The sequence below is a fragment of the Lycium barbarum genome, chromosome 10 (assembly GCF_019175385.1).
Source record: "Lycium barbarum isolate Lr01 chromosome 10, ASM1917538v2, whole genome shotgun sequence".
In the NCBI taxonomy this organism is placed as follows: Eukaryota; Viridiplantae; Streptophyta; class Magnoliopsida; order Solanales; family Solanaceae; genus Lycium; species Lycium barbarum.
In genome coordinates, this window is record NC_083346.1 from 111,876,414 (window position 1) to 111,900,993 (window position 24,580).

At 36.1% G+C, this 24,580-nt stretch overlaps 2 protein-coding genes and 1 pseudogene across 2 annotated transcripts; 1 reads left to right on the plus strand and 2 right to left on the minus strand.

Annotated features, from left to right (window-relative positions):
- Positions 1–3,802: 3,802 nt before the first annotated feature.
- On the minus strand, positions 3,803–18,781 carry LOC132614369 (toll/interleukin-1 receptor-like protein). The gene is made up of 3 exons (XM_060328811.1): positions 18,402–18,781; positions 17,297–17,489; positions 3,803–4,184 (listed from the first exon to the last, which is right to left on the minus strand). The coding sequence occupies exons 1-3, from the start codon at positions 18,664–18,666 to the stop codon at positions 3,926–3,928; spliced, it is 717 nt and encodes a 238-aa protein (XP_060184794.1). The 5' UTR covers positions 18,667–18,781; the 3' UTR covers positions 3,803–3,925.
- LOC132616253 (5S ribosomal RNA) lies at positions 16,500–16,618 on the plus strand (annotated as a pseudogene).
- A 2,054-nt stretch (positions 18,782–20,835) lies between the features above and the next one.
- LOC132613525 (uncharacterized) lies at positions 20,836–24,381 on the minus strand. The gene is made up of 5 exons (XM_060327563.1): positions 24,199–24,381; positions 22,633–22,675; positions 22,419–22,510; positions 22,220–22,331; positions 20,836–21,184 (listed from the first exon to the last, which is right to left on the minus strand). Exons 1-5 carry the CDS (start codon positions 24,262–24,264, stop codon positions 21,180–21,182), a joined length of 318 nt encoding a protein of 105 aa, XP_060183546.1. The 5' UTR covers positions 24,265–24,381; the 3' UTR covers positions 20,836–21,179.
- Positions 24,382–24,580: the final 199 nt, after the last annotated feature.

Genomic DNA, 24,580 nt, shown 5'->3' on the forward strand with positions numbered 1-24,580 from the left:
GATCCAAATATATGTTGTGGCGTGCAACCCGATCTCAACATATATGCTCTGGCGCGCAACCCAATCCAAATGCATCAGTATGAATGCATGAATGACAAAAATAAGCTCTCAACCGTTCCATAACACAATTTATCAATTCCAGCTTTAAACTGTATGTTGATATCCGAATTACAACTCAACGTATCAATAACCAACCTTTCCTCTGTATAAGATAATACCTAATAAATGAGAGATATCGGTTTAACAATCACAATATGGAAACTAAATACAACAACAACAACCCAGTGAAATCCCACAACGTGGGGTCTGGGGAGGGTAGAGTGTACGCAGACCTGACTCCTACCAAGGTAGGACAGTTGTTTCCGAAAGACCCTCGGCCCGAAAGACCCTCGGCTCAAAAGAAAGCACAAAAAAGCATAAAAAGAGGTTAGATAAGGCCAAGCCAATACACAACAAGAGGCAACGATCACATATGAAGTATGGAATGCATGCCATACACTTCCTCGGCCTCAATTAGACACATCAATCACAAAAGTCCTCAAATTTATATTCTAATATGCTGATCAACATTTCACTCTCAATAGCAACCTTCCTCTTTCATATGACAGTGGAATAATAAGAGGGAGTGGGGAAGTATGTCAGTCACAAGAATATCACACATGGCTAATAGGGTGACAGGCCCACTCTCAACAATCATGCCTACGAGCCCACATAGTTAATCAGCAATACCAACATAAAAATAGTCATCCCAGATTCATACCCGAAGGCTTAACATGTTTTCTCCGCCAATAACCTCTACATATGCTTCTCTAACTGAATTCTAACCGAAAGGCAAGCCGTAACCTACCTCGATGCCGAACACGTGCCACGAACTAATCCAGTTGAGCCTTGACTTTCCTCTTCGAAGAGCCTCAGAACAATTAACATCTATCAAATATGAATTCTACGTTAGAATACGAATCTAAGGATACTCATATTGCCATAGTTTTACTCAAAACCCAAAATAGCCAAACTCAAGCCACAAAGGGAAAAACTATAATTTCATTGAAAAATCGGGTTTAATATAGTCAGTACAGTACCCTATGAGTTTAAACGAGTCCAATAATACCCATATTTCTATATGTACTTTAATTCGAAACCTCAAAACGAACCCAAAAATGTTATCCCTAGCCCGCAAGGGCAAAATGGGAAATTTAAGTCAAAATTAATATACTCATAGCTTAATTAGTCTAGATCAAAAAAACACATTCAAAAATCCATCATCTTGATCTACAAAACCATGATTTTCCACTTTTCAACTTTTGGGTTCAAAACCCCAAATTTTCCCAATCAAATTTGGATAAAATCGATAACCAATGAAAATAGACTCGAGGACACATCAAAATAAAGGTTATATACTTACCCCCTCGTTGAAACGAGAACAACATCGCGAAAATTACCTCAAACAGAGCTCTAAAACTCAAGATATGCTCAAAATACGAAATGAACGCAGTCTGATTTTTTTTATACACAGAGATGTCTGCTACAGCGGACCATAAATCCGCTCCAGCACGCTATAGTGGACACACCAGGTACAACAACAGTCGTTCGCGCTAAAATGACCATAACTTCCTCTTACGAAGGAGAAATGCGACGATTCTTTTTGCTATAGCTTCATAATTACGATATGGATCTAATGATTAAGTCAAAACACTAAACAAAGATCGTTTGATCAATATGGTACCCTTTATGGCCAAAGTACTACGGCGAAAACATCGAATACGAGCGCGATACAACCCAAATCCATCTGAAACTCTTCGGAATCGCACCAAAACTTGCGGACAAGTCCAAAATCATCATATAAACTTGTTGGAACTTTTAAAACATTGACATGGGATCATCTTGACCCGATGTTGACTGTGGTCAACTCTAACTCTTTAACTTAATTAGTTCCTCCACCAATGACTCAAATCACACCCAAACCTTTCGGGAACCAAACCAATGACTTCGCTAAGTCATAAATCATGTTCCGGACCTAATGAAAATGTTGGAACTCCACTAGGGGCACGTTTACCCAAAAGTCAACTATTGGTCAAAGATTTTTCACCTTAAGACTCTAAATTTCACAAATCCTACTAGAACTTGCCCGATGACCTCAGAAACCGTGTCGCCTATCCCCGCGGGTCAAAATCATACTAACAGGACTCGGAAAAGAGTCAACTGGGGTAAATGAGTCAAAGGTGCAATAACCACCAAACGGATCGTTACACTTGTAATCAATTACATTGCTTTTGCCATTTCATACATAAAACTGTCCAATAAAATACACAAGTTCATGCATAATGTTGGGCCTGTGCATAGCACGGCCGACATCCCACTAGCATGTATTATTATAGGAGTAAATATTCTTTTCAAAAATCATTTAACTAACCGGATATTCACTTCTACTAGTTTCGTCTACAACGGATTCAATAGCAATTCTTTTGACAGCTAACGAGTTACTCAATAGAACAAAAATTAGAATTCCACACCTCTGCTTCTCGGGAGAAATATGCAAATTGTTACTTCTTAGACCGTCTAATCAAATTTTATAGTAGTTACGATTTCAAAACCGTTCAGTGTTTATCTATTCTTTAATGCAAAAAAAAAAAAAAAAATTGAGCAAAATATTTTTACCCCAAATGGAAAAAAAACACCAGTATGTTGTGCTAGAGTCCGAAACTTTTAACAAGTGAGACTCCATAAAACTATATTTGAGTTTGAAAGTGAGACTCCAGTACTGTATGCTAGAACTCTGTACTTTTAAAAGTGAAATTCCACCTTTTTTGTTTTAAAAATAAAATAAAAACCCTACTGCAATTTATAACAAAGCTAGTACGAGCTCCATGATACAATCAACTTGTAGAAGTTGACGCTTAAAAGGACATTGTCCTTGTTCAAATGAGGTACCACAAGTGAAATAATTATTTTCATATTATTACATGTACTATTTAACTTCTGCAAGTTATTTTAAAACTTATACTCCCTCCGTTTCAATTTATGTGAACCCATTTGACTGGACACGACATTTAAGAAGGAGTGAAGACTTCTGAAACTTGTGGTTCAAAATAAGTCTTGAATATTTGTGTAGCTGTAAATCATTTCATAAAGTGAATTTATTTCCAAATTAGGAAAGAAGTCATTCATCTTGGCACGGACTAAAAAGGAAATAGGTTCGCATAAATTGAAACAGAGGGAGTATATATTTTATCATTGCTTCACTCATGATACCTATTTTAAAACTTATATATATATTATCGTTGCTTCACTCATGATATCTATTTTAAAACTTTATCGTTATTTCACTCATAGTACTTATTTTCAAAGTCTGAAAAAATCTCTTAAGAGTTTGAAATTCAAAGTCCGTGACTTTTCTAACTCCATCACATTTGGTGGAGTTTTACTTGTCAAAGTTTTGAGCTCTAGCACAGTGTGTTGTTCCATTTTTTAGCTATAGATATTGATGTCCAAATGTTATTTACAGGTTAAAGAGTGGCTACTTACCAATTAAATCTAAAATGATAAGTAAACTTTGATTGCCGGCTAAAAATGAGGCCATCCCACCTAATATTTAACTTTTTCTACTGAAGGTTTTCTTTTCAATTTAAAACCATTGTTTTGCTTTATGAGATTTTTTTCCCCTTAAAACTTTCAAAATTCTGAATACATCTTGATCCTACGGTTCACTCGATTAATTGCAATTACTACGTAAATATTACTTTAACTAATAATCGGTATCTGATAAACAGTTATATTTTGCAGAATCAGAAATAACATCAGGTAATGTTTAATAGCTAGGTTTATAGGAGGAATGAAAAAATAATTCGTGATGCCGTATGGTACAACAAATCAAATAGAGTTTGCTGACGTCTTAGAGAATCTGCTTCCATATGTATATTTCTTTACGTCATGCTTGTGGGGCTACCTCCTGATGATTGACCAATACTTGAGATTCGGGTTGAAAAAAACGCGAAAAAAAAAAAAGGGAGAGCGAACGGGGGAAGTGAGAGAAGATAAAAGAGGAAAGGAAGTCAAGTGTGGTGGGCCAAAAGGACACGTTTCGAGAGTTTGTTTCCAATAAATTACTAGCAGTATTAATTGGAATCTGCTGCTTCTTCTTTTGAATATATTTGACAATGTCCTCTATGATTTCAGCTTCGCTGTCCCTGCCATCACAAGCAATCATTTTCACACCCAAAAACAACAATAATAATACTTATTACAAATAAAGGAATCATTTTCACACTAGTACCATATCCAACTTCAAATCTAAACTAACTACTATTTCACACTTTATCACTCCCATTAAATTAAATTACTAATATCATTGTTACAAAACCACTTAAACTCCTCTCCCTACAACAAGCTAAGGCTTGAAACTCCTGAAATTTATTACTACTAAAAATATTTCAGATAGCAAGTGAATGCACCTTCTACCTTACTGGAAGTAATTGGTCTGCTTTAACGAGATTCCCTAGGTTTGCCCATCAATAATAATTAATTAGCTGATTGTCCGTCAACAACATCTCAATCATTGGACAAATGATCCAGAGGCAGTATTGTGTGTCGTTGCCACACCACATACACTAAGGACACTATACATTCTCTAACTGAATATATAGACTTACTTGTACATAAACCAAAACGACACCTAATCGCAGGCTCCTTTATCTTAAGTTTCCAAGCATTTCCAAGAATGTCGGTCATTCCCCACAAGTTAAACTCGAGCCAACTGATGAACCATTTTCCCCTTCGATATCACAGCCCTTCACACTAAAGCACACTATGTATGCAGTTTGAGACGAGGTATTAGGGCCGAAGGGATTCACAAAAATAGGCTGTAAAGTGCTCCTCCCAGGGATTGAAAGCAACATCCGGAGAACAACACATGACAAAGGCACTAGGAACTCCGTCTTAATTAGATAAAACAACAAACCAGCCAGCAACCCACAATATTGACTCCAATCCATGATCACAACAATAGGATAATATTATTAAATGGTATGGCTTCACTAGTTTTCACAATATAAAAAATTATTCATACAACTTAGTAAAACTTGATCCAAAATATAACCCTTTCCCTTTCATTTTATAAGGTTTACTAAGGTTATCAAAGGGCTGGGATAGTCGCCAGCACAGACAGATCACACCTTGTTCATTCAACATTCAGTACAAGGAAAAACAACAGTCCTTATGGTGTATATTTATGATATTATAATTATGGGAGATGATTCAACAGAAATGAAAAACCTAAAGGATCGCTTAGCATCACAATAGGAATCAGAGCCTTGGGACCATTAAGGTATTTTCTTGCATGGAGGTGGCTCGATCAACTAACGGTCTCGCAGTAAGTATATACGTATTGAATCTGATGAAAGAGACATGGATGAGCGACTGTCGACCAAGAGATTCCCCACGATCCAAACATATAGTAAGGGAATAAAGAAGGAGATCCGATTGCCAAAGGCTAATATCAGAGACTGGTGGGAAGGTTGATCTACCTATGCCAAATATAAATTATGCCGTAAGCTTCGTTAGCCAGTTCATGCACTCTCCCCAAGAAGAACATTAGGAAGTTGTCTGCGAATCTTTGAAAGCTCACTGGGAAAAGGGCGGTTTTCAGAAAGATTGACTAAAAGAGCATTGAGGCGTACACAGATGCAGATTCATCTACTAATAGAAGGCCTAATTCTGGTATTGCACTTTTATTTGGGGAAATCACGCGACAGGGTGTGTTCGGTATGGAGGAAAATATTCCCAGAATTGTTTTCCAATTTTCCCATGTTCGGTTCGTCAAAACTTTTAGAAAACATTTTCTCTAGGAATACAAGTTCCTTAAATGAGGAAAATGTCTTCCCTTGTGGAAGTAGGGAAATCAAGTTCCAGGAGTGGCATTCCACATAAATGTGTCCTCCCCACTCTCCAATGCACCTCATCTTCACCCCCACCCCAATAGTCCCCATCCCACCACCAACCCACACCCCTACTCCTCCACCCCCGCTTCCCATAGTATTGTATAGATTACATACAAATGCTTTTAGGAGAATATTTTTTGCTTATGTACCGAACACAAGAAAATGCTTACATACTGAACACAAGAAAATAAGTAAGAGACCCACTTATTTTCCTAGAAAACATTTTCCAAGAAAGCATTTTCTATGAAAAACATTTTCCTTCATACCGAACACACCCATAGGGTAAAAAGAAAAGTGTACTGGCATGATGCAGTGGATAAAAAGAAAAGTGTACTGGCACGATGCAGTGGAGAAGCAGAGTACAAATATATGGCTCATGGAATTTAGCTTAAGAAAATGATGGAGAAACTAAGCAGACTGATAACTATACTAATGAACATATAGTACGACAGTGAAGCTACCATAAGCATCACCACCAATTAAGTTCAACGGGACAGAACAAAACATGTTGAGATGGATACACATTTCGTCAAAGAGAAGCTTGAAGAAGGAAATGTGTCCCGTTAATGCATCAACAGGTAGCTATTTTTTTACTAAGAGGTTAATTTATAATGATATTTGAGGGTCTTGTAAGCAAGTTAGGCATGTTAGATATTTACAGGCCAACTTGAGGGGGAGTCTGAATTTGTATTATCCGTTCATGATATGTGAGATCAAATCGAATAAGATAAGTAAAAAAGTCCTGGATTCATAGGGATCATATTTAAATTAGAATAATCCTGTGATTATCGAATCATCTAGAATCAAGGAATTAGTTTCCATTTTGATTGATTTGTTTTCCTCCTACAAAATTTATACTTTTTGGGTGAACAAAACATACTATTTCAATACCAAATAATGGTGAGTTCAGTGATACCTCACACCAGTCAGCTTAAAATCCTATACTCATCACTCTCATTGCAGCCCTGCTTCCTTAATTTATTGTGGTTTGCCTTTCCATAATTTCCAGCTTATCATGGCTTCCTACCCGTTAGTTGTGCATCGATTTCTTGAAAATTCCTGTCATACTAAATTTGTGCATTAAACTTATGTTAAATGTGCTCCTTTTGTTTGGTCACATTGACAACTTTGATCCTCTCCCCCTCCAATTCTTTATTTCTCTAATAGTCATCCTATTATGACAACTAATAATGAATTTCTTAGTTCAAGAAATCACCTAGTATTTTTGCCTTCTCTAGAATTTGAACCTGAGACCTCATGGCTCTCCACCTACTTCATTAGCCACTAGGCCATCAGCATTTCAAGACTTCTCGTGACAATCTCCTCTTATGACATACGTTGAAAGATAGATGTTAATTTATATACCTAATTACATTATTGTAAGTTATTTTACCGTATTGTTTAAGGGGTCCTTGTAATCTTGTTTCCCAATTTACTCTGTAAACAGAAGGGCCCACCATAAGCATTCATATTGCATTACAATTAACAGGACATCCTCTAGCATGTTATGTCCAAAACATGTTTTATATCTGGATTGGCTAACTTCTGTGGTCATTTAGCCATGTTTTATAACCGGATTGGGCAGCTTCTGTGGTAATTAGCTGGGACGAGGAGATCATTCTACTATTATGATGATGAAATTGATTTTGGCAGCTCACGTATCTACTAGATGGGAGCAGTGAAAATCCGTTATACATGCACTACTGAAGAAATTATGCGGTAGCAAATATCATACACAGCTATCATATGTCCATAAACATTCTTGAAACTAAAACATATCCGATTCAAGATGACATCACATCTTTTGAGACAGCAATTAATCAGGCGCAGCTATAAGACAGAATGAAGAAAACTGGAACTAAAAGCTCTAATGATTCTGAAGTATTACCAACTATGAGAGTTAAGCATTAATTAGTTGGAACTTGATTCAGGTCCATTTGTTTGAGTGTGTGCGTGAACACATATACATGTACAACAATTAGAGTTAACCATCCGTTGGAACTTGAGTATAGCTCTTAGTAATCCATCTTCGTATAGCTCTAATAATTCCCTAGAATAAGTAATTATCAACAATGAGAGTTATCCAATTAGTTGGAACTTGAGTATATATGCATCCTGTAACATTTCTCCATATTCCACAAGATCATTCAACTCCCTAAAAAGAAGATAAATCATATGAAGATGACACTAATAACCTCTAGCTGGAGGGTTTCACCATTCAACACAGGCGGCTATAAACACACAAGTAGCAATATATATCAAATTAATTCATACCCCCATCCCCTCCTTTCACTTTCTTTTTCTACAATCACGTTAACCGCCAGCTTGGGAGCACCTTGATAAATTCAAGGGGTACTTGCTATCTCCCGACAGTGCCCAAAGGCTCAGACAAATGAGAAAATCCCATGTCTGTTCGATAGAGCCAAAGCCCCCCCCCCCCCCCCCCCTCCCCCGTCCCTCTTCTTCTTCTACAATCGGGCTCTTCAATCGCTCTTAACTTCATTCTGAAACTCCACTTGAACCATCCTCTTTGATTCAGATTGTGGGTCATCTTTCTTTCTTACTTTCAAGCTGGACTACTGATGATGAATGAAAGTCATGTTGCAAAAATATAGCAGCAGGGAAAAATGATAATAATATTTGTGAGTAAATATATGAATTGGCTTGAGTCGTGCTAGGATTTTCCTAAGAAATTATGCCGTAAGCTTCGTTAGCCAGTTCATGCACTCTCCCCAAGAAGAACATTAGGAAGTTGTCTGCGAATCTTTGAAATACTTGAAAGCTCATTGGGAAAAGGGCGGTTTTCAGAAAGATTGACTAAAAGAGCATTGAGGCGTACACAGATGCAGATTCATCTACTAATAGAAGGCCTAATTCTGGTATTGCACTTTTATCTGGGGAAATCACGCGACAGGGTGTGTTCGATGGAGGAAAATATTTTCAGAATTTTCCCATGTTCGGTTGGTCAAAACTTTTAGAAAACATTTTCTCAAGGAAAACAAGTTCCTTAAATGAGGAAAATGACTTCCTACTTCCACATTAATGCGTCCTCCCCACTCTCAAACGCACCTTATCTTCACCCTCACCCCGATAGTCCCCATCCCACCACCACCCCACACCCCTACTCCTCCACCCTCGCCTCCCATAGTATTGTATAGATTACATACAAATACTTTTAGGATAATATTTTTTGCTTATGTCCCGAACACAAGAAAATAAGTAAGAGACCCACTTATTTTCCTAGAAAACATTTTGCAAGAAAGCATTTTTTTATGAAAAACATTTTCCTTCATACCGAATACACCCATAGAGCAAATAGAAAAGTGTAGTGGCACGAAGCAGTGGAGAAGCAGAGTACAAATATATGGCTCAAGGAATTTAGCTGAAGAAAATGATGGAGAAACTAAACAAACTGATAACTATACTGATGAACCTATAGTACGACAGTGAAGCTACCATAAGCATCACCACCAATTCAGTTCAACGGGACAGAACAAAACATGTTGAGATGGATACACATTTTGTCAAAGAGAAGCTCGAAGAAGGAAATGTGTCCCGTTAACGCATCAGCAGGTAGCTATTTTTTACTAAGAGGTTAATTTATAATGATATTTGAGGGTCTTGTAGCAAGTTAGGCATGTTAGATATTTACAGGCCAACTTGAGGGGGAGTCTGAATTTGTATTTCCGTTCATGATATGTGAGATCAAATCGAATAAGATAAGTAACAAAGTCCTGGATTCATAGGGATCATATTTAAATTAGAATAATCCTGTGATTATCGAATCATCTAGAATCAAGGAATTAGTTTCCATTTTGATTGATTCGTTTTTCTCCTACAAACTTTATACTTTTCGGGTGAATAAAAGATACTATTTCAATACCAAATAATGATGAGTTCAGTGACACCTCACACCAATCAGCTTAAAATCCTATACTCATCTCCACTCTCATTGCAGCCCAGCGTCCTTAATTTATTGTGGATTGCCTTTCCATAATTTCCAGCTTATCATGGCTTCCTCCCCGTTAGTTGTCCATCAATTTCTTGAAAATTCCTGTCATACTAAATTTGTGCATCTTATTTAACTTATGTTAAATGTGCTCCTTTTGTTTGGTCACATTGACAACTTTGATCCTCTCCCTCTCCAATTCTTGATTTCTCCAATAGTCATCCTATTGTGACAACTAATAATGAATTTCTTGGTTCAAGAAATCACCTGGTGTTTTTGCCTCCTCTAGTATTTGAAACTGAGACCTCATGTGTTATATCCCGTATTTTCGTACGATGAATTATTCATAAGCTGAGGTGGGGTCCACATGTCGAGATTTTTTTTTTTAGAACATATGACAAGTTATATGAATAATATATGCGAAGTTAAACACAACCCAAGAAGGACCCTTGAGCCAAATCAAAGTGAAAGCCCTCCAAAATAATATTTTTAAGATACGTTTTCGGGTGATTTGATTTCGGGAGATCATAACCCTATCGGCCTTTGGGAATTTGGGAAAACTCCCAGAATGAAAGTTGTAGATAATTGAAATAGCTTTCCAACCATAGGTCGTGGGTCTTCATGTGACATCGGTATAAGGAGATATGGACATTTTAAGGCAGAAAGGTCAAGCTGGGCAATGAATTCGGCCCAACCCGATTCCAAGTCGGGTCAGGCCCATTTTCTTTGCCATTTAATGAAAAAATTCGGCCTTCTCTTTCATTTTCAGACCTCAACAAACCCATAAATTTCAGAGGTAGAGAGAGAGAGGAGAGATAGAGAAAGAAACCAAATTTTGACCACAATCTAAGCCCCGAATCGTGAAGCTCCTGAAGAGAAAAGTGTTGTACGTCGCGTTGCCTTCAATTTGAGCTAAAAATCAGCTAAGAAAGAGAGGGTGGAAGTGGTTGCTGCATACTTAAGGTAAAATTAAGGTCCATTTTTCATTGTTAACAAGTTTATTTAGAGTTTTAACGGATTAGAACGGAGAAAATAGCATTATAAACTCGTTTGTTGTTTTGTTGGGATTTATGGATTAAGGGGCTGTTTTAGGTGGATTAAATGGATGGAATTAACTGAGTTATGATGTATAATAATTGTTGACATTGTTGTTGATGTTGTTGATAAGTTGTTGTTCTTGAATTTGGGAGAATAAGGTGTATAAAGATATTGTATACAAAGCGTATACCGGGCTGTTTTGTGCCGATATTTGGGGCTGTTTTATGTAATTTTTGTGGCTGTTTATTGACAATATTTTGGGGCTGTTTTATGTAATTTTCGTGGTTGTTTTATGACAATATTTTGGGGCTGTTTTATGTAATTTTTGTGGCTGTTTTGTGACAATATTTTGGAGCTGTTTGGTATAATATTTGTGGCTGTTTTGCGATGATATTTTGGGGACTGTTTTATGGTCGTTATGGACTGTTTTGTGGGCTGAAATATCGGAGGATTGGCTGTAGTTGTTGTTGTTATATTATGGATATACGGAAATAAAGAAGTGTATACAAGCATTGGCATCCGAATGTATATTGGGCTGTTTTGGGAGTAATTTAAGAATGGATTTAAGTCTAGTTTGATATGAAATTGTTGGTATTGTTGTTGTTGGTATTTTGATTGATGTTTGGCTAAGTTGGAATTTCGAGGATTGTTAAGTTTACAGGGGAAATGTTGTCCAATTTTCTCTAGAATTTACGACGCGTCCTTATAATCTATTAACTAATGTTAATATGAATTCTCCCGTGAAGGTAACGACGTGACATTGGAGGAGAGCAAGTGAACGATAACATAGCTAAACGACAAAGGTATGTGAGGCTAGTCCTTTCTTTCTAATGGCATGAATCCTATAGCATGAGTTCTTTTCCTCTTCATGAGTTCCTATTTTCCGGAAAGCTAGAAGCCTAAGTCCATAAATGTCTATATAAGATAAGAGATATGATATGATGATGCCATATTGATAATGATGCTATTTATTGCTTACACTCACCTTATGTACTAATTCCTTCAAGGTGAGGCAGAATGTCAATAATTGCTCCATAATGAAATCGGGGGATCACGACCTTACGCCACCCCGATAGAGTATAGTTGATCTTGAGTCTTATGCATGTACTATGATAAGCATATTATTACATGTATTTTTTATGAGCATGTCATGATCATATTACACCGCGCCTAGTTGGCCGGGCAGTCACTGCCAAGGCGGGCAGCTATACGGATACACCATGACCTTTTGGCATGGGCAGACACCACTAGTGGGCGGCATGAGGTGGTACCCCGGACGCGGGAGGCCTGGACGCGGGCTAATGTTATTGATTATTACACCATTCCGATATGGACGGGCAGCTTGCATATTATGCATATATGAAATTATGATGAGTATGAGTAAGATAGCATGCATTACTTCTTTTATGATTGTCATTCAGATTCAGATGTTTCATATTGATGTTCACATTATATTAACACTGTCTTTCTTTATTATTTATGCCTCTCATACTCAGTACAATGTTCGTACTGACGTCCGTTTTCTTTGGACGCTGTGTTCATGCCCACAGGTAGACAGGAAGGTGAGCTTGGTCCAGACCCTTAGTAGCTGTCAACTGATTGAGAGCACTCCATTGTCCGGAGGTGCTTATGGTTCTTCTTTTGGTATATATGCATATTTTGGGCATGACGGAGTCTTGTTCCGTCTATATGTTTAGTATGTCAGTAGAGGCTCGTAGATACGCAGTGTGGGTCAGATGGTCTCGCAAGATGTTATTATTATGTATATGTTATTTTGATGGCCGAGAGGCAAATGTATATAAGTATTTATGTTTTTATATAAAATATGATTTTCCTACAATTCGTGTATAAAATTGGTAAAAGATCATTAAATGAGTAAGATGAGTATTAAAGCGAGTGGTGCTCGGTGGCTAGCCCCGGGTACCCGTCACGACCCCTAGCTGGGTCGTGACATCATGGTTCTCCACCTACTTCATTAGCCACTAGGCCATCAGCATTTCAAGACTTCTCGTGACAGGAAACATTAATCGTCTAGCCGCATTTGAACTTCATAGCCTTAGCTCCCACTCTTCCGCATCTCTTTCTATCCAAAACCTCTCAATAAGTGATCCGAGAAAACATTGCCTGGAATAGCAGTTCTCATACTCCCATCATGTCTGCTACCTCTGAGGTGTATTCCAAATACCTACAGACAAGAATGTCGTTGATTGAGAATCAAATCTCAACCCCCCATAAGTTAAACCTCAGGCCAACTCATGAACCATTTTCCCCTTCGAGATCACAGTCCTTAACACTACTACTAGCCCATTCTGGGTAATTTCTTGGATTCATCAGTTACCTTCAAAACCTAATGCTGACCGGAGTAGTGCCAAGGAAGAAGCCACAAGGCTTTTTTGCAATTAAAGTTAAAAAGTGTTTTCAAATGGAAACATGTCCCTCTTTTTCTCTTTTTGATAATTGTGGTGTCCGAGCCAGTTTGCGAGTATCTAGACTAATTTCACAAGGCACTTGCTACCTCCCACCAAGATAAATACCGGGTTATATAAAATGAAACAACAATAACATACCCAGTATATTCCCACAAGTGGGGTCTGGGGAGGGTATAGGGTACGCAGACTTTACCCCTAGCTCGAGGATATAAAATGAAACAGTCATTCTTTTTTAACAAAGTAAAAGGGAAGAAGAGCCATATAAAATCAAACAAAGGGCGTATTGTTTATCCCCCCCAAAAAAAAAAAATCTAAAGTATTTGGTTTTTTACGATCTATCACTTCCATATTCTTTTGTATTAGTAGTTGGGTGACTATTTTCCTCCTCCAACTCTGATATAGGAAAACCAAACTTCCGATCTAACTTTAAGCTATATACATTCTTCCCCTATGACTTTTTCATCCAGTTGATCATCACATGGAGAACAAAATTATCACTCACAAGTGTCTACTGGAAACTTCTTCTCTCCAAACTCTAGTGTTGTCACTCTGCTATGTTGCTCGGACTCTCCAAAAATGTTGCCGCACCCGTGTTGGATTCTCCAAAAATGCACTATTTTTAGAGAATCGCACATGCATCTGTCGACATTTCTGAAGAGTCCGAACAACTAGGTGCTACGTATCTCTCTTTCCCTCTTTCAAGTTCAACTGTCAGTGGTCCTTTTGTTGTTACAACCGTACCTCTGGACACTGCATATGAATACTCTTTCAGAATATCCTTGTTAGCATGAACATTATGCAAGAAATGTACAGAGGCATATATAATACTCGTACACATAGTAACATGTGAATAATAGTAATGGTGCAAACAATCCTAATCTTAGAAAAATCTCTGGCAGAAAAAATTCATTATATCGTCTTGCGTAAAAAATTGCACAAAACTTGTACCGTCTCTCAGTATATATAACTTAACTATGACATCGCTCATTAGGGTCCTTGAGATACCAACAGAATAACAAAACCGTCTGTCATCACTTGTTGGGATGGCACTGAGACAAGTCACAATAAGTCAACAAGAGCAAAGGAAATCATGTGATAAACTCTTCTCATAAGGAATAAACACAGCCAAGCAGAGCAAAACAACATGAATACAGTAGCGAGTCTACACTTGATAGACTCAAGCATCACGAAACTCAACAGACAACCACTCAAAAGATGAATTCCTCATGAGTTACACATACACAAATCAGATCCTTTAAAACACCCTCACTATAGTTACCACTCACTCTTTCTAACTCTAATTTTGAGAACTACATCTTCCACTCTTTATGAATAACTAAAATGAAGGACGAATGACCTCTATAAAGGACTGGGAACCTTTTTGGTTTTGCCATCACTGTCATCCCTACATGTTACCAATTTGAACTTTTCTTTCTCCTACCAGAATATTTGCTTACGTTACTGCAGGTGGTTAGTTCGTGCTATTCCTCCTAATTGCACTAAAGTGTGTGACCTTACAGTCAATGAAGTAGGGTGAATACAAGGGAAGACTAGCAACATAGACAACAAAATGCTAGGTGATTCTTCTCATATGTCTAAGACTTAGGGAGTAAAGTTACCCGGTACTTATACTAGTAGTAGCTAACAGGTATCTAAAGGAATAAGTGAGGTGCGCGCAAGTGGCTTGGACGGTTGGGCACCACAGTTATTAAAAAAAAAGGAGAGAGAAAGAACAAGAAAACTTTTCCTTGTTGTAACTTTAATTTCATTCGGTTGTTGAGTATCCCTTTTTGACCAGATGCGTTTTAGTGAATAGTTATGTAAAATGAGCAAGCATGATCAAACTTAGACAGATTAAAATGGATTGAGTCAGTTAAAGGTGATGACTCAACCCACTCAAAGTTTGCATGTGTTAGGCTAAATCAGGTCAATTAATCGCCAAAACAGTGGGTAATTTAACCTGTCCGACTCAAGACTAGTCTTTTTCATATATTTGCTTGTTTTTATAATTTGTTTAATAAGTAAATCAAATTAAATAAATAGTCTGTTCTTCATAGAGAGAAGGAAAGTATGTAAAAGCATAGAGAAGAAAAATGCACATCAAATTAGGAATTTTGGATACAAAAACATAAAATTCTGTTTTGCTAACAATTATTGTGTTTGCTTGTTCAAAAAAGCTTGTTTTCTTCATCTTTGAAAATGAAACAAAGCAGAAAACAAACTCTTACAATAATCCAAAAATCAGTCTACCAAAACTAAATTCAAACACCCCCAAAAAGGCAAAATAAAAGAAAACAATCCAAACAATTTTCTAGTCAAAACACAAAGTTCTGTTATGAATCAATTTAGGCTACCTTGATTCAAACATTTACATGGCGCAGTTACAGCTTACCGATGACATGACCTTAGATAGGAGAGTATGGAGGACTCAGATTAAGGACGAAAGCAAGTAGATAGTCTCGTTTATCCGTTCATATTAGTAGTCGCATTATCGCGCTATAGTTTCTTGTGCTTTGATTTCTGCTACTATTTGTTATTTCCTGTACTTTGATTATCTTATTTTATCTGCGGTAGCTACTGTCCCTTTGCAAACTGCTTCATCATGGCTTAGTCGCTTTCGTTATTGTCATTTTCATATTGCTTTGAATTTCTTGGCCTTATCTGACATCCTTTTATGCTTTCTATTGAACCGAGGGTCTTTCGGAAACAGTCGTCCTACCTTAGTAGGAGTAAGGTCTGCGCACACTCTACCCTCGCCAGACTACACGTTGTGGGATTTCACTGGGTGGTTGTTGTTGTTGTTGTTGCCGCCTCTAGCCCGTAAGTGAACTTCTTCCCATCCCAACCCAACCCATCTAGGTTAAGAGGTTACACTTTCGTGTATTAAGGTTGATACCTTTAGTTTCGGATAACGCCAATCATATAAACTCAGGATAATAACTACAATTTCATCATTAATAGCTATTTGAAACTTGAGCCAGACCGATCACTAAAGGATTGTATTAACCATAGAGAATATTACAGTCAAATACCATTCAGCCATCTAGTTGAAAGAATATGTACATGGTATATAGGTAGTGTATACTTTAACTAAATATACATATACTATACATATAATACAAACTCACTATACATATAATATACATACACTATACACATCATACCAGCACTAACACACCGGATCCCATCAGAACTCCGAAGTTAAGCATGCTTGGGTGAGAGTACTACTAGGATGGTTGACCCCCTGGGAAGTCCTCGTGTTTCATCCCTATAGGTCACACGTTCGAGCTGTGGAAGCAATCACTAATGCCTGTATTAGGGTAGGCTGTCTACATCATACCCCTTGGGGTGCGACCCTTCCCCGGATCCTGCTAAGGCGGGATGATTTGTGCACTGGGCTGCCAATATATACACTGATAGTGTATATATAGGTAGTGTATAATTCAGCCATGTTGGTAAACTTAGCTGGCCGATGGGTACATTTACGTAAGTTTCCATTGTATTTATCTTGCTATTCATCAAGTAAGTTTAGTGACCTTTTATCTGATACGAGCTCAAAATGGAAGAAGAAAATGTATTCTAAGGAACATTCTTAGAGTTCCTGAACAAACACTCAAATTGAAAGAGGATAAGAGAACAAAATGAATCGACTTTTCTGATTTATGACTTCCGAAAGTGATTACAATTCTCATAATTACAACCTTTATAATTGAGGCAACAGCTGAACAGAAAATGGGCGGGAAAAACAGTTAGTAACTAATTTTGAATTTCGCAACTAACCCCACATGCAGCTCACGTGACTTTAACCAATTAACTAACTGGATAATTAACTGGTATCAGTAATGGAATTAACTTGTGATCATAACATTATCCATGCGCACAATGAGATCATAGCATTTACGGAACTTAATTAGAATTAATCAAGGGATTTAGAGTTTTTAACTAACCCGTTGCATATAACCCAGCCTGGTAATTTGGCTGCTTCAGTTAGAGCTTTCCTCCAGATCTGCACCTTTTCTCTATCAACATTTGCTTCATGTTTATCAAAAGCTTCAGCAAACATCTTCCTTTGTTCTTCTACTTCATATCGATTTACACCGTAGAAAATCGGTACAACAGTCAGATCGCGTTGAATTTTACCTTCAATAAACCAGAATTTCCATTAAAGTTTCAGAAACCGCAATATAAAAAAACTACACCAAATACAAAAATAACATAAATTGCATTTCAAAAAGTTGCATCATACTCTTAAGATAGACCAAAGATACTGTACTTCCAAACTTGGGTTCCTGTTATATATTTTTTACTTTACACTGCCGATTAAATTTAATGATCTGAGTTTGATAAATATCTGATGGACGCCAAAAGTGCTCACTTTGACTAAAACTGCTCAAGTGATACTTAAAAGGACTATTTACATGGTAGAAGATTGGTACAACAGTCGGATCGCCTTGAATTTTACCTTCAATATACCAGAACTTCCATCAAAGTTTCAGAAACCACAACATAAAAAAATTACACCAAACACAAAAAATAATAGAAATTGCACCTCAAAAAGTTGCATCATACTCTTAAAAGTTGCATCATACTCTTAACATAGAGCAAAAATACTGTACTTCCAAATTTTGAGTTCCTGTTAAATATTTTCTATATTTAAAGTCCCGATTAAATTTAACAATCAGAGTTAGATAAATATCCGACGGAGACTAAAAGTGCTCACTTTTGAAGAACTTAAAAGGACGAAAACTGCTCAAGTGATACTTCAAAGACTATTTGCATGGTAGAAGATCGGTACAACAATCAAATCACCTTGATTTTACCTTTGATAAACCAGAATTTCCATCAAAGTTTCAGAAATTGCAACACAAAAGATAACAGAAATTGCACATCAATAACTTGCATCAAACTCTTAACATAGACCAAAAATATTGTACAATATCTAACGGGGACCAAAAGTGCTCACTTTTGAAAAACTTAAAGGACGAGAATTGCTCAATCGATATTTAAAGGACTATTTACATGTTAGAATAACGGTGATGCGTTGAATTTTACCTTGAATAATCCTCACAAGTTCATCCAAACACCAGCTAGACGTAGCGTAATTCATCGAAAAGACCACAATAGCGAATTTCGACTCATCAATAGCTTTAGGAAGTTCTTCTGGAATTGATGTACCCTTCTCTAGCTTCTTATCATCTTTGAATGTTTTGATATGACTTTCAACTAAAGCATCGTATAAATGACTTACGAAGTTTTTGCGAGTGTCTTCTCCTCTGAAACTCAAGAATACATCGTATTGGGACGATGAAGCAGCCATGTTAAGTACTATGAATTAAAGTTGTCGGAAAACTGATCGGAATTAAGGATCAACTCGCTGGAAATTTTTGATGTACTCTATGCTGGAAATTGTTTTGGTAAAGTCGTAAAGTCTTATCTGACACTACTCAATATTCAATACTACGAGAAACTTATTTTTTGCAGTAGGTTCAAAATAGTCCATTAATTATCAATTTTGAGCAGTTTTGGTCCTATAAGTTTGCTAAAAGTGCTCACTTTTTGTTACCGTCAAATATTTACCAGACTTTGATTGTTAAATTTAATCGAAATTGTGAATTTTCAGAAATTGCAACATAAAAGAACTAGACCAAGCACAATAACTAGACCAAAAATAACACATACATGGCGAAAAATTGCATTGCATTTCGTTATATACATGGCGAAATGCAATGCAATTTTTTTATTTTTTTTGTATTTCTCTAGTAGAATAAAATTGCAGTAAAAAATTATATTTTCATAATTTTATTTTAGGAAACTTAAAAAAAAACACGTTACAGATTATTTTTTGTATAAAGCAGTATTTTACTGCAGTAGTTTTGGAAACTTTAGGTTTAAGTGCTATATTTTTGTAAGGTTATTTTAGAACTTTATACGTCGAGAAAATTAGTCAGCTTTATTTTAAAAAATTGAAACCACATAAGTGAAATTGACATTCACAGCTACATTACTCCGAAATTTTTATGTTGAAGTCTATTGCGCATCATCATATTATAAGTAAAGAAAACTGAAAATTTCCTGCCAATTTAGGGGAAAATTAAAATTGAAAGGGAAAAAAGAGGTTTTCTAGAAAATCGGCCCGGCGGCGGTTTGCACTGCTAGATCTCGGAAAAATATGCAAAATCAAAAAAAACATTGCATAAATCGGATATCCGAGCGCAAAGTTATGACTGTTTAAAGTTTCACCAATTTACAACTACTCTTTCTCCTATATCTTTTAACTATGTTTTTATCTAATTGAATTAGATTTATATTCAAAATAAAGTTATGTCTTGATTAAAAAAATAACACGCTTGAATCAAAATCTTAAAAAATAAAAACACTTAAACCTAAAGTTTCCACACAATTTTTTTTTAAAAAAAATATGTAAATTACGGAATTTTATTATTGGCAATTTTTTTTTTAAATCTGGAAAATGGTTTTTTTTAGAATCAGAAAAAATGAATCTCATTTTTTAACATGCTTTTTGAAAAGAAATGAAAAATTGGATTTTTTTTAATTAATTAAAATATCTGAAACAACAAATCAGGAAAATTGATTTTTTTTGTGTCCTAAAAAATTTATATTTTCATAATTTTATTTTAGGAAACTTAAAAAGAAAAACACGAAAAAGTGGATTTTTTTTTTTTTAAAAAGGAAAAAAATTAATTACATTTCGCAAGTAACCTAGCGAAATACAAAAAAAAAAAATTGTATTTCGCTAGGTATGTAACGAAATGCATCTTTTTTTTTTACATTTGACACCAGCTGACATTTTGGTGTCAAATGTTTAAAAAAAAAAAAATTGCATTTCGCCAGGTATGTAACGAAATGCAATTTTTTTTTTTTTTTAACATTTGATACATTTGACGGAAAATGTTAAATGGGTTAACATTTCGTTGGACAACCAACGAAATGCCCCTTTTGGTATAAAAAAAAGAAAACATACCATTTTTGTCTTCAAGGTCAAAAAAGGTGCCATTTTGGCGCCGGACTCTACTTAAAACAGAGTGATTCTTTTTTTATTTTAGTATAAGGCAATTCCACAAGTTCACCACCTGTGGACTGTGGTCACGGGGAGGTTCTGCATCAACTCCTATCTCATTGATTAACATTAAAAAAATAACAAAAATTGCACCTCAAAAAGTTGTATCAGACTCTCAACATAGACCAAAAATATTGTACATTCAAATTTGAGTTCCTATTAAATATTTTCTATTTTTACAATCCCGATGAAATTTAACAATAAGGGTTTGATAAACAGGAGGAGAAAGCTAACAATAAGAGTTTGATGAAATTTAACAATAAGAGTTTGATGAAATTTCAACTTAACTTCAAGTATTAAAAATTTTAAAATAGCACCAGATTCATATCCAAACGCCCACTAAATATCTAAACTGTCACCTGTACATGTCTCCAGTTTAAGATAAACGGGAGGAGAAAGCTAACCATGTTTGATACGGCAGTGGAAATGTTTTTTGATATAGCAAAATGGACTAACAACAGCAGTTAAAATAGAATTTCAACATATTTACTCCATGTGTGGAAGACTCAATTTAAGCATAAAGACATATTCCCTGCTCTTTTAAGTTATGAGTGATAACCTAACCAAATTAGCATTGAAAATTTCCACATTTTTCACACTTAATTCTACCCTTTTTCCTTCAAGCTCATGTACTTGACAATGAACAGTTTAAATAGAATCCACTGCTAGAATGCGACTAAGTTATTGGAAGTGAAAGTGCCATCGCCCTGGAAGATGTTTGGGACCGAGACCAGGTAGTAACTTGAGGAAGATTAACCTGTGATAGAAAAAAAAAAATCATCAGACATTAGCGTGATCACAAGTATAAGCTAGAGCGCAACATTTTCAAGCAAACGAGAATCACTTTCTCTGTATCTTGCAATTTTAACACTTAACCACGGTTACGTGATATATATTTTCATTTACTTTGGTTATTCTCAAGATTAAGTTGCTTCATTTGGTACAAACACCAGGTGCATTAGGGATAAAACGGAGATACAATTTCCATATAATTTTGGAGAAAAAAGATTACGCCCTATCATAAGAATTACAGAATTAACTATTTAAGGTAATTAAGGAGGAGATTTAAATAGGTTCTCGAGGCTTCAGTCTTCCCCCTTGAGCTAGACCTCCTTGGCTAAAAGGAAAACATCTTAGAACATAGCAACCAACAATGTTGGGAGTTGTGAGGAGAGATACCATAAGGCAAGTGTGTAATTATGTAAGATTTTGGTGTTTAATTTTACTATCAGGTGAGAGTGTGTGATAGAATTGTCCAAGCAATTATGTGTTTGCCCAATTGATCATGAAATTAGTATCTTTCTTAGCTAATCTTGTTATTAGTATTATAGAAGCATATAAATGTGCAAATATCTTGTCCCATCGGCAAAAGTACTGCGTAGCTCTGCCCGAGTGCCTGTCAAGACCTAGGCAGATGAAAAGAACTCACCTAACACTTTTTTATCACTACTGGCATTCGAACCATGGCCCCCCATAGTTTTCATCTCACCTTATTGATTGCTAGGTCATACCCTTGAGTGGCTCTATTTTCCAACTTACTACCCAAACAATTGCCTAACTTACAGGTTGTTTAACAAAACTCAAATCTAACCCAAACAATTTTTTTAAGAACTACAAACGTGAATTTTTTCTCATTACAGAGGGAACATAGACATGCCAATAATCACTTTTTGGCTTGCTCCTAGCAGAAAAGGGAAAGGACTAATGTAAGAAACTTGTGGATATTATGTGTATATAACTTACAGAAGCAAGTCTTCTGCCCAAAAGAGTAGAGCAGTACAAAATTTTATACCTGACTTTGACGCCAACTTGCTAAGAGCCTCCTCTAGCGATCGAACTAGATGTTTGATACGATATTTCAGCTTTGCATTTTCTGCAGAGAGTTGTTCCACCTGTTTATGTCCCTGAAATCAAAAGAAAATTCAATCTTTAATTTGCTTCAACGCCATTTTCCGAAAACGATAAAGAATAGAAAATCCAAAAATCTCCACCTTCTCTTGTTCTGCTTTGAGCTCAGCTGTGACATCTTTCAGCTTTGACTGGAGTTCAGCAACTGTTCTCTCTAATTCCTCATTCTTAGAATCTAAAAACCACCAAAATGCATGTCAACATGAAAATGCACCAGGCTTAACTGGTTTACATTGATGAGAAAACTTATGAACTAGAATTATTGTCAATAGGGAATATGATGAAGGCTTCACCAACCTGTCTTACTAGCAACTGAAATTTCAAGTCTTGCCAATCGTTCCTTCAGTCAAAGAAAGTGTCTTTAGTATCCTCTTATGATGGTAAAACTGGAAAAGTTGGAATGAAACACCCAAATGAGAAAAAAGCTGTGTGCACGCACACACGCAAGTATGTATCTAAGTCTGTAAATATGTAAATAAATTTCATCTATTAGGCGTTTTTTGTTAGTAGCAGCCATTAAGAATGTAAAAACCTTATTCAGGATAGAATCTCAATGGTTTGTAATAGACTTGAGCCATTTAAGGTATGCAAATGATTAGATTTGGATTCTCAAAAGGGGAAGTAGGACAAGAGGCCATAAAATTTTAGATGATAGCAACGCCGGTGTATACATTGCACACCGTAATGTACATATGTTCGTGAACTGTTGAAGGAGCATAATTAGACTCTGCCCTGAACTCCTCGGGCAAAATCACCGGTATAACTATGCTAGCTATTTGTCGGTTCCTAGTTCATACTATAAAGATATGGCACCTGGGTCCAACTCAACCCCAAAAGCTAGCTCGTGATGAAGGATTGCCCAAATCCGTATAAGAAAACTACCAGTCAAATCCATTTTCATTAGAAGAAGAAGATGATCTATGAAACTGACTCTAAGATGCAAACATATGATACATGAGGAACACCAAATACTTCAATGCATAACCAACACAATATTTAAAAAACCAACTGGCCAAACGAAATTGCTCGGACTCTCCAAAAATGTTGGAGCTCCGGTTTCAGATCCTGTAAAAATGCACTACTTTTGGAGGATCCGACATGCACGCGTAGTCATTTTTGAAGAGTCAAAGCATTCACAGACGAAAGCAGTAAAGTTTATCAGTACAAGCAGAAATTGCAATAATATTGTAATACAACTAAAGAAAAGACTTGTATGGGCTCAGAATATATCAAAATTCAAAGAAAACAAATCCCAAAAACGATTAGACCATCTAGAAGGGAAAGCATAGAACTTTACACTAATACACCAAATATGGGGGGAAAGGACATTCATACTAAAATTTAACAGCACAAGTTGAAACCAGATAAAAATGAATACAACTCATTAAATTGAAAGAAAATGCAACAACAATAACAACAACAACATACCCAGTGCGATCCCACAAGTGGGATCTGGGGAGTTAATGTGTACGCAGATCTTACCCTTCCTCGTGGAGGTAGAGAGACTGTTTCTGGAAGACCCTCGGCTCAAGAATTGAAAGAAAATGCAAAACTCAGAAATCATTAAATCCTTTTAAAAGAAAAATGCATAGAACTGTCACAGTAATGGAAGAAAAAACAAACACATTTAAACTGAAGCCTAATAACAACACAAGTTGAAATCCAAATGGCGATGGAATCAAGTAAAGCACAGACTTTTACAGACTCAGAAGTCAAAATCTACCAAAATTGAAAGAAAAATACAAACCCCACAAATCATTAAATCCTATAGAAGTGAAAAAAGCACAAAACTTGAAGAAAAAGAACATTGAACAAGAAACACAACCAAGAAACATATATCAAAGTGAGTTCAGAAAAAAAAACCTCAGCTTCAGCAGCTCTCTGATAAAAGGGTTTCAAAGTTTCTTCAAGATTGTTTGAATCCCCCATTTTTTTGGTAAAATTTGAGACTTTGCAAATCAGCTTTCTCAGAAACGTATCAGCCAATTGAATGTTGCGGCTTTAGAAAAAAGGAATATGGTTTTTACTTTTTTTTTTTTTTTTTTTTTTTTGCCCTTTCTCTGCCTTTTTCTTTTGAGTAAGTTGGAAACTTTTTTTATTCTTTTGCCTTTGTGGTTAAGCGCTTATTTTAAAAAGTGAAATGCTTGATTAAGCTTTTTAGGAGAAAATAAATATTTTTGAAGAGTAAGAGAAGTATTTTTTAGAAATTAAAGAAATAGTTTTCTCCAAAATTATTTTTGAGAAA

What these genes read in the sequence shown, in the direction of transcription:
- LOC132613525 (XM_060327563.1), bottom strand. Translation starts at nt 24,264, where the DNA reads ATGGGGGATTCAAACAATCTTGAAGAAACTTTGAAACCCTTTTATCAG. An exon ending in TTCAGTTGCTAGTAAGACAG is followed by an intron (nt 22,511 to 22,632) that starts GTTGGTGAAGCC and finishes GGTGGTTTTTAG; the next exon opens with ATTCTAAGAATGAGGAATTA. An exon ending in TCAAAGCAGAACAAGAGAAG is followed by an intron (nt 22,332 to 22,418) that starts GTGGAGATTTTT and finishes TTTTGATTTCAG; the next exon opens with GGACATAAACAGGTGGAACA.
- LOC132614369 (XM_060328811.1), bottom strand. Translation starts at nt 18,666, where the DNA reads ATGGCTGCTTCATCGTCCCAATACGATGTATTCTTGAGTTTCAGAGGA. An exon ending in ACTTGTGAGGATTATTCAAG is followed by an intron (nt 17,490 to 18,401) that starts GTAAAATTCAAC and finishes GGTTTATTGAAG; the next exon opens with GTAAAATTCAACGCGATCTG. An exon ending in GGCTGGGTTATATGCAACGG is followed by an intron (nt 4,185 to 17,296) that starts GTTAGTTAAAAA and finishes TTGTGATGGCAG; the next exon opens with GGACAGCGAAGCTGAAATCA.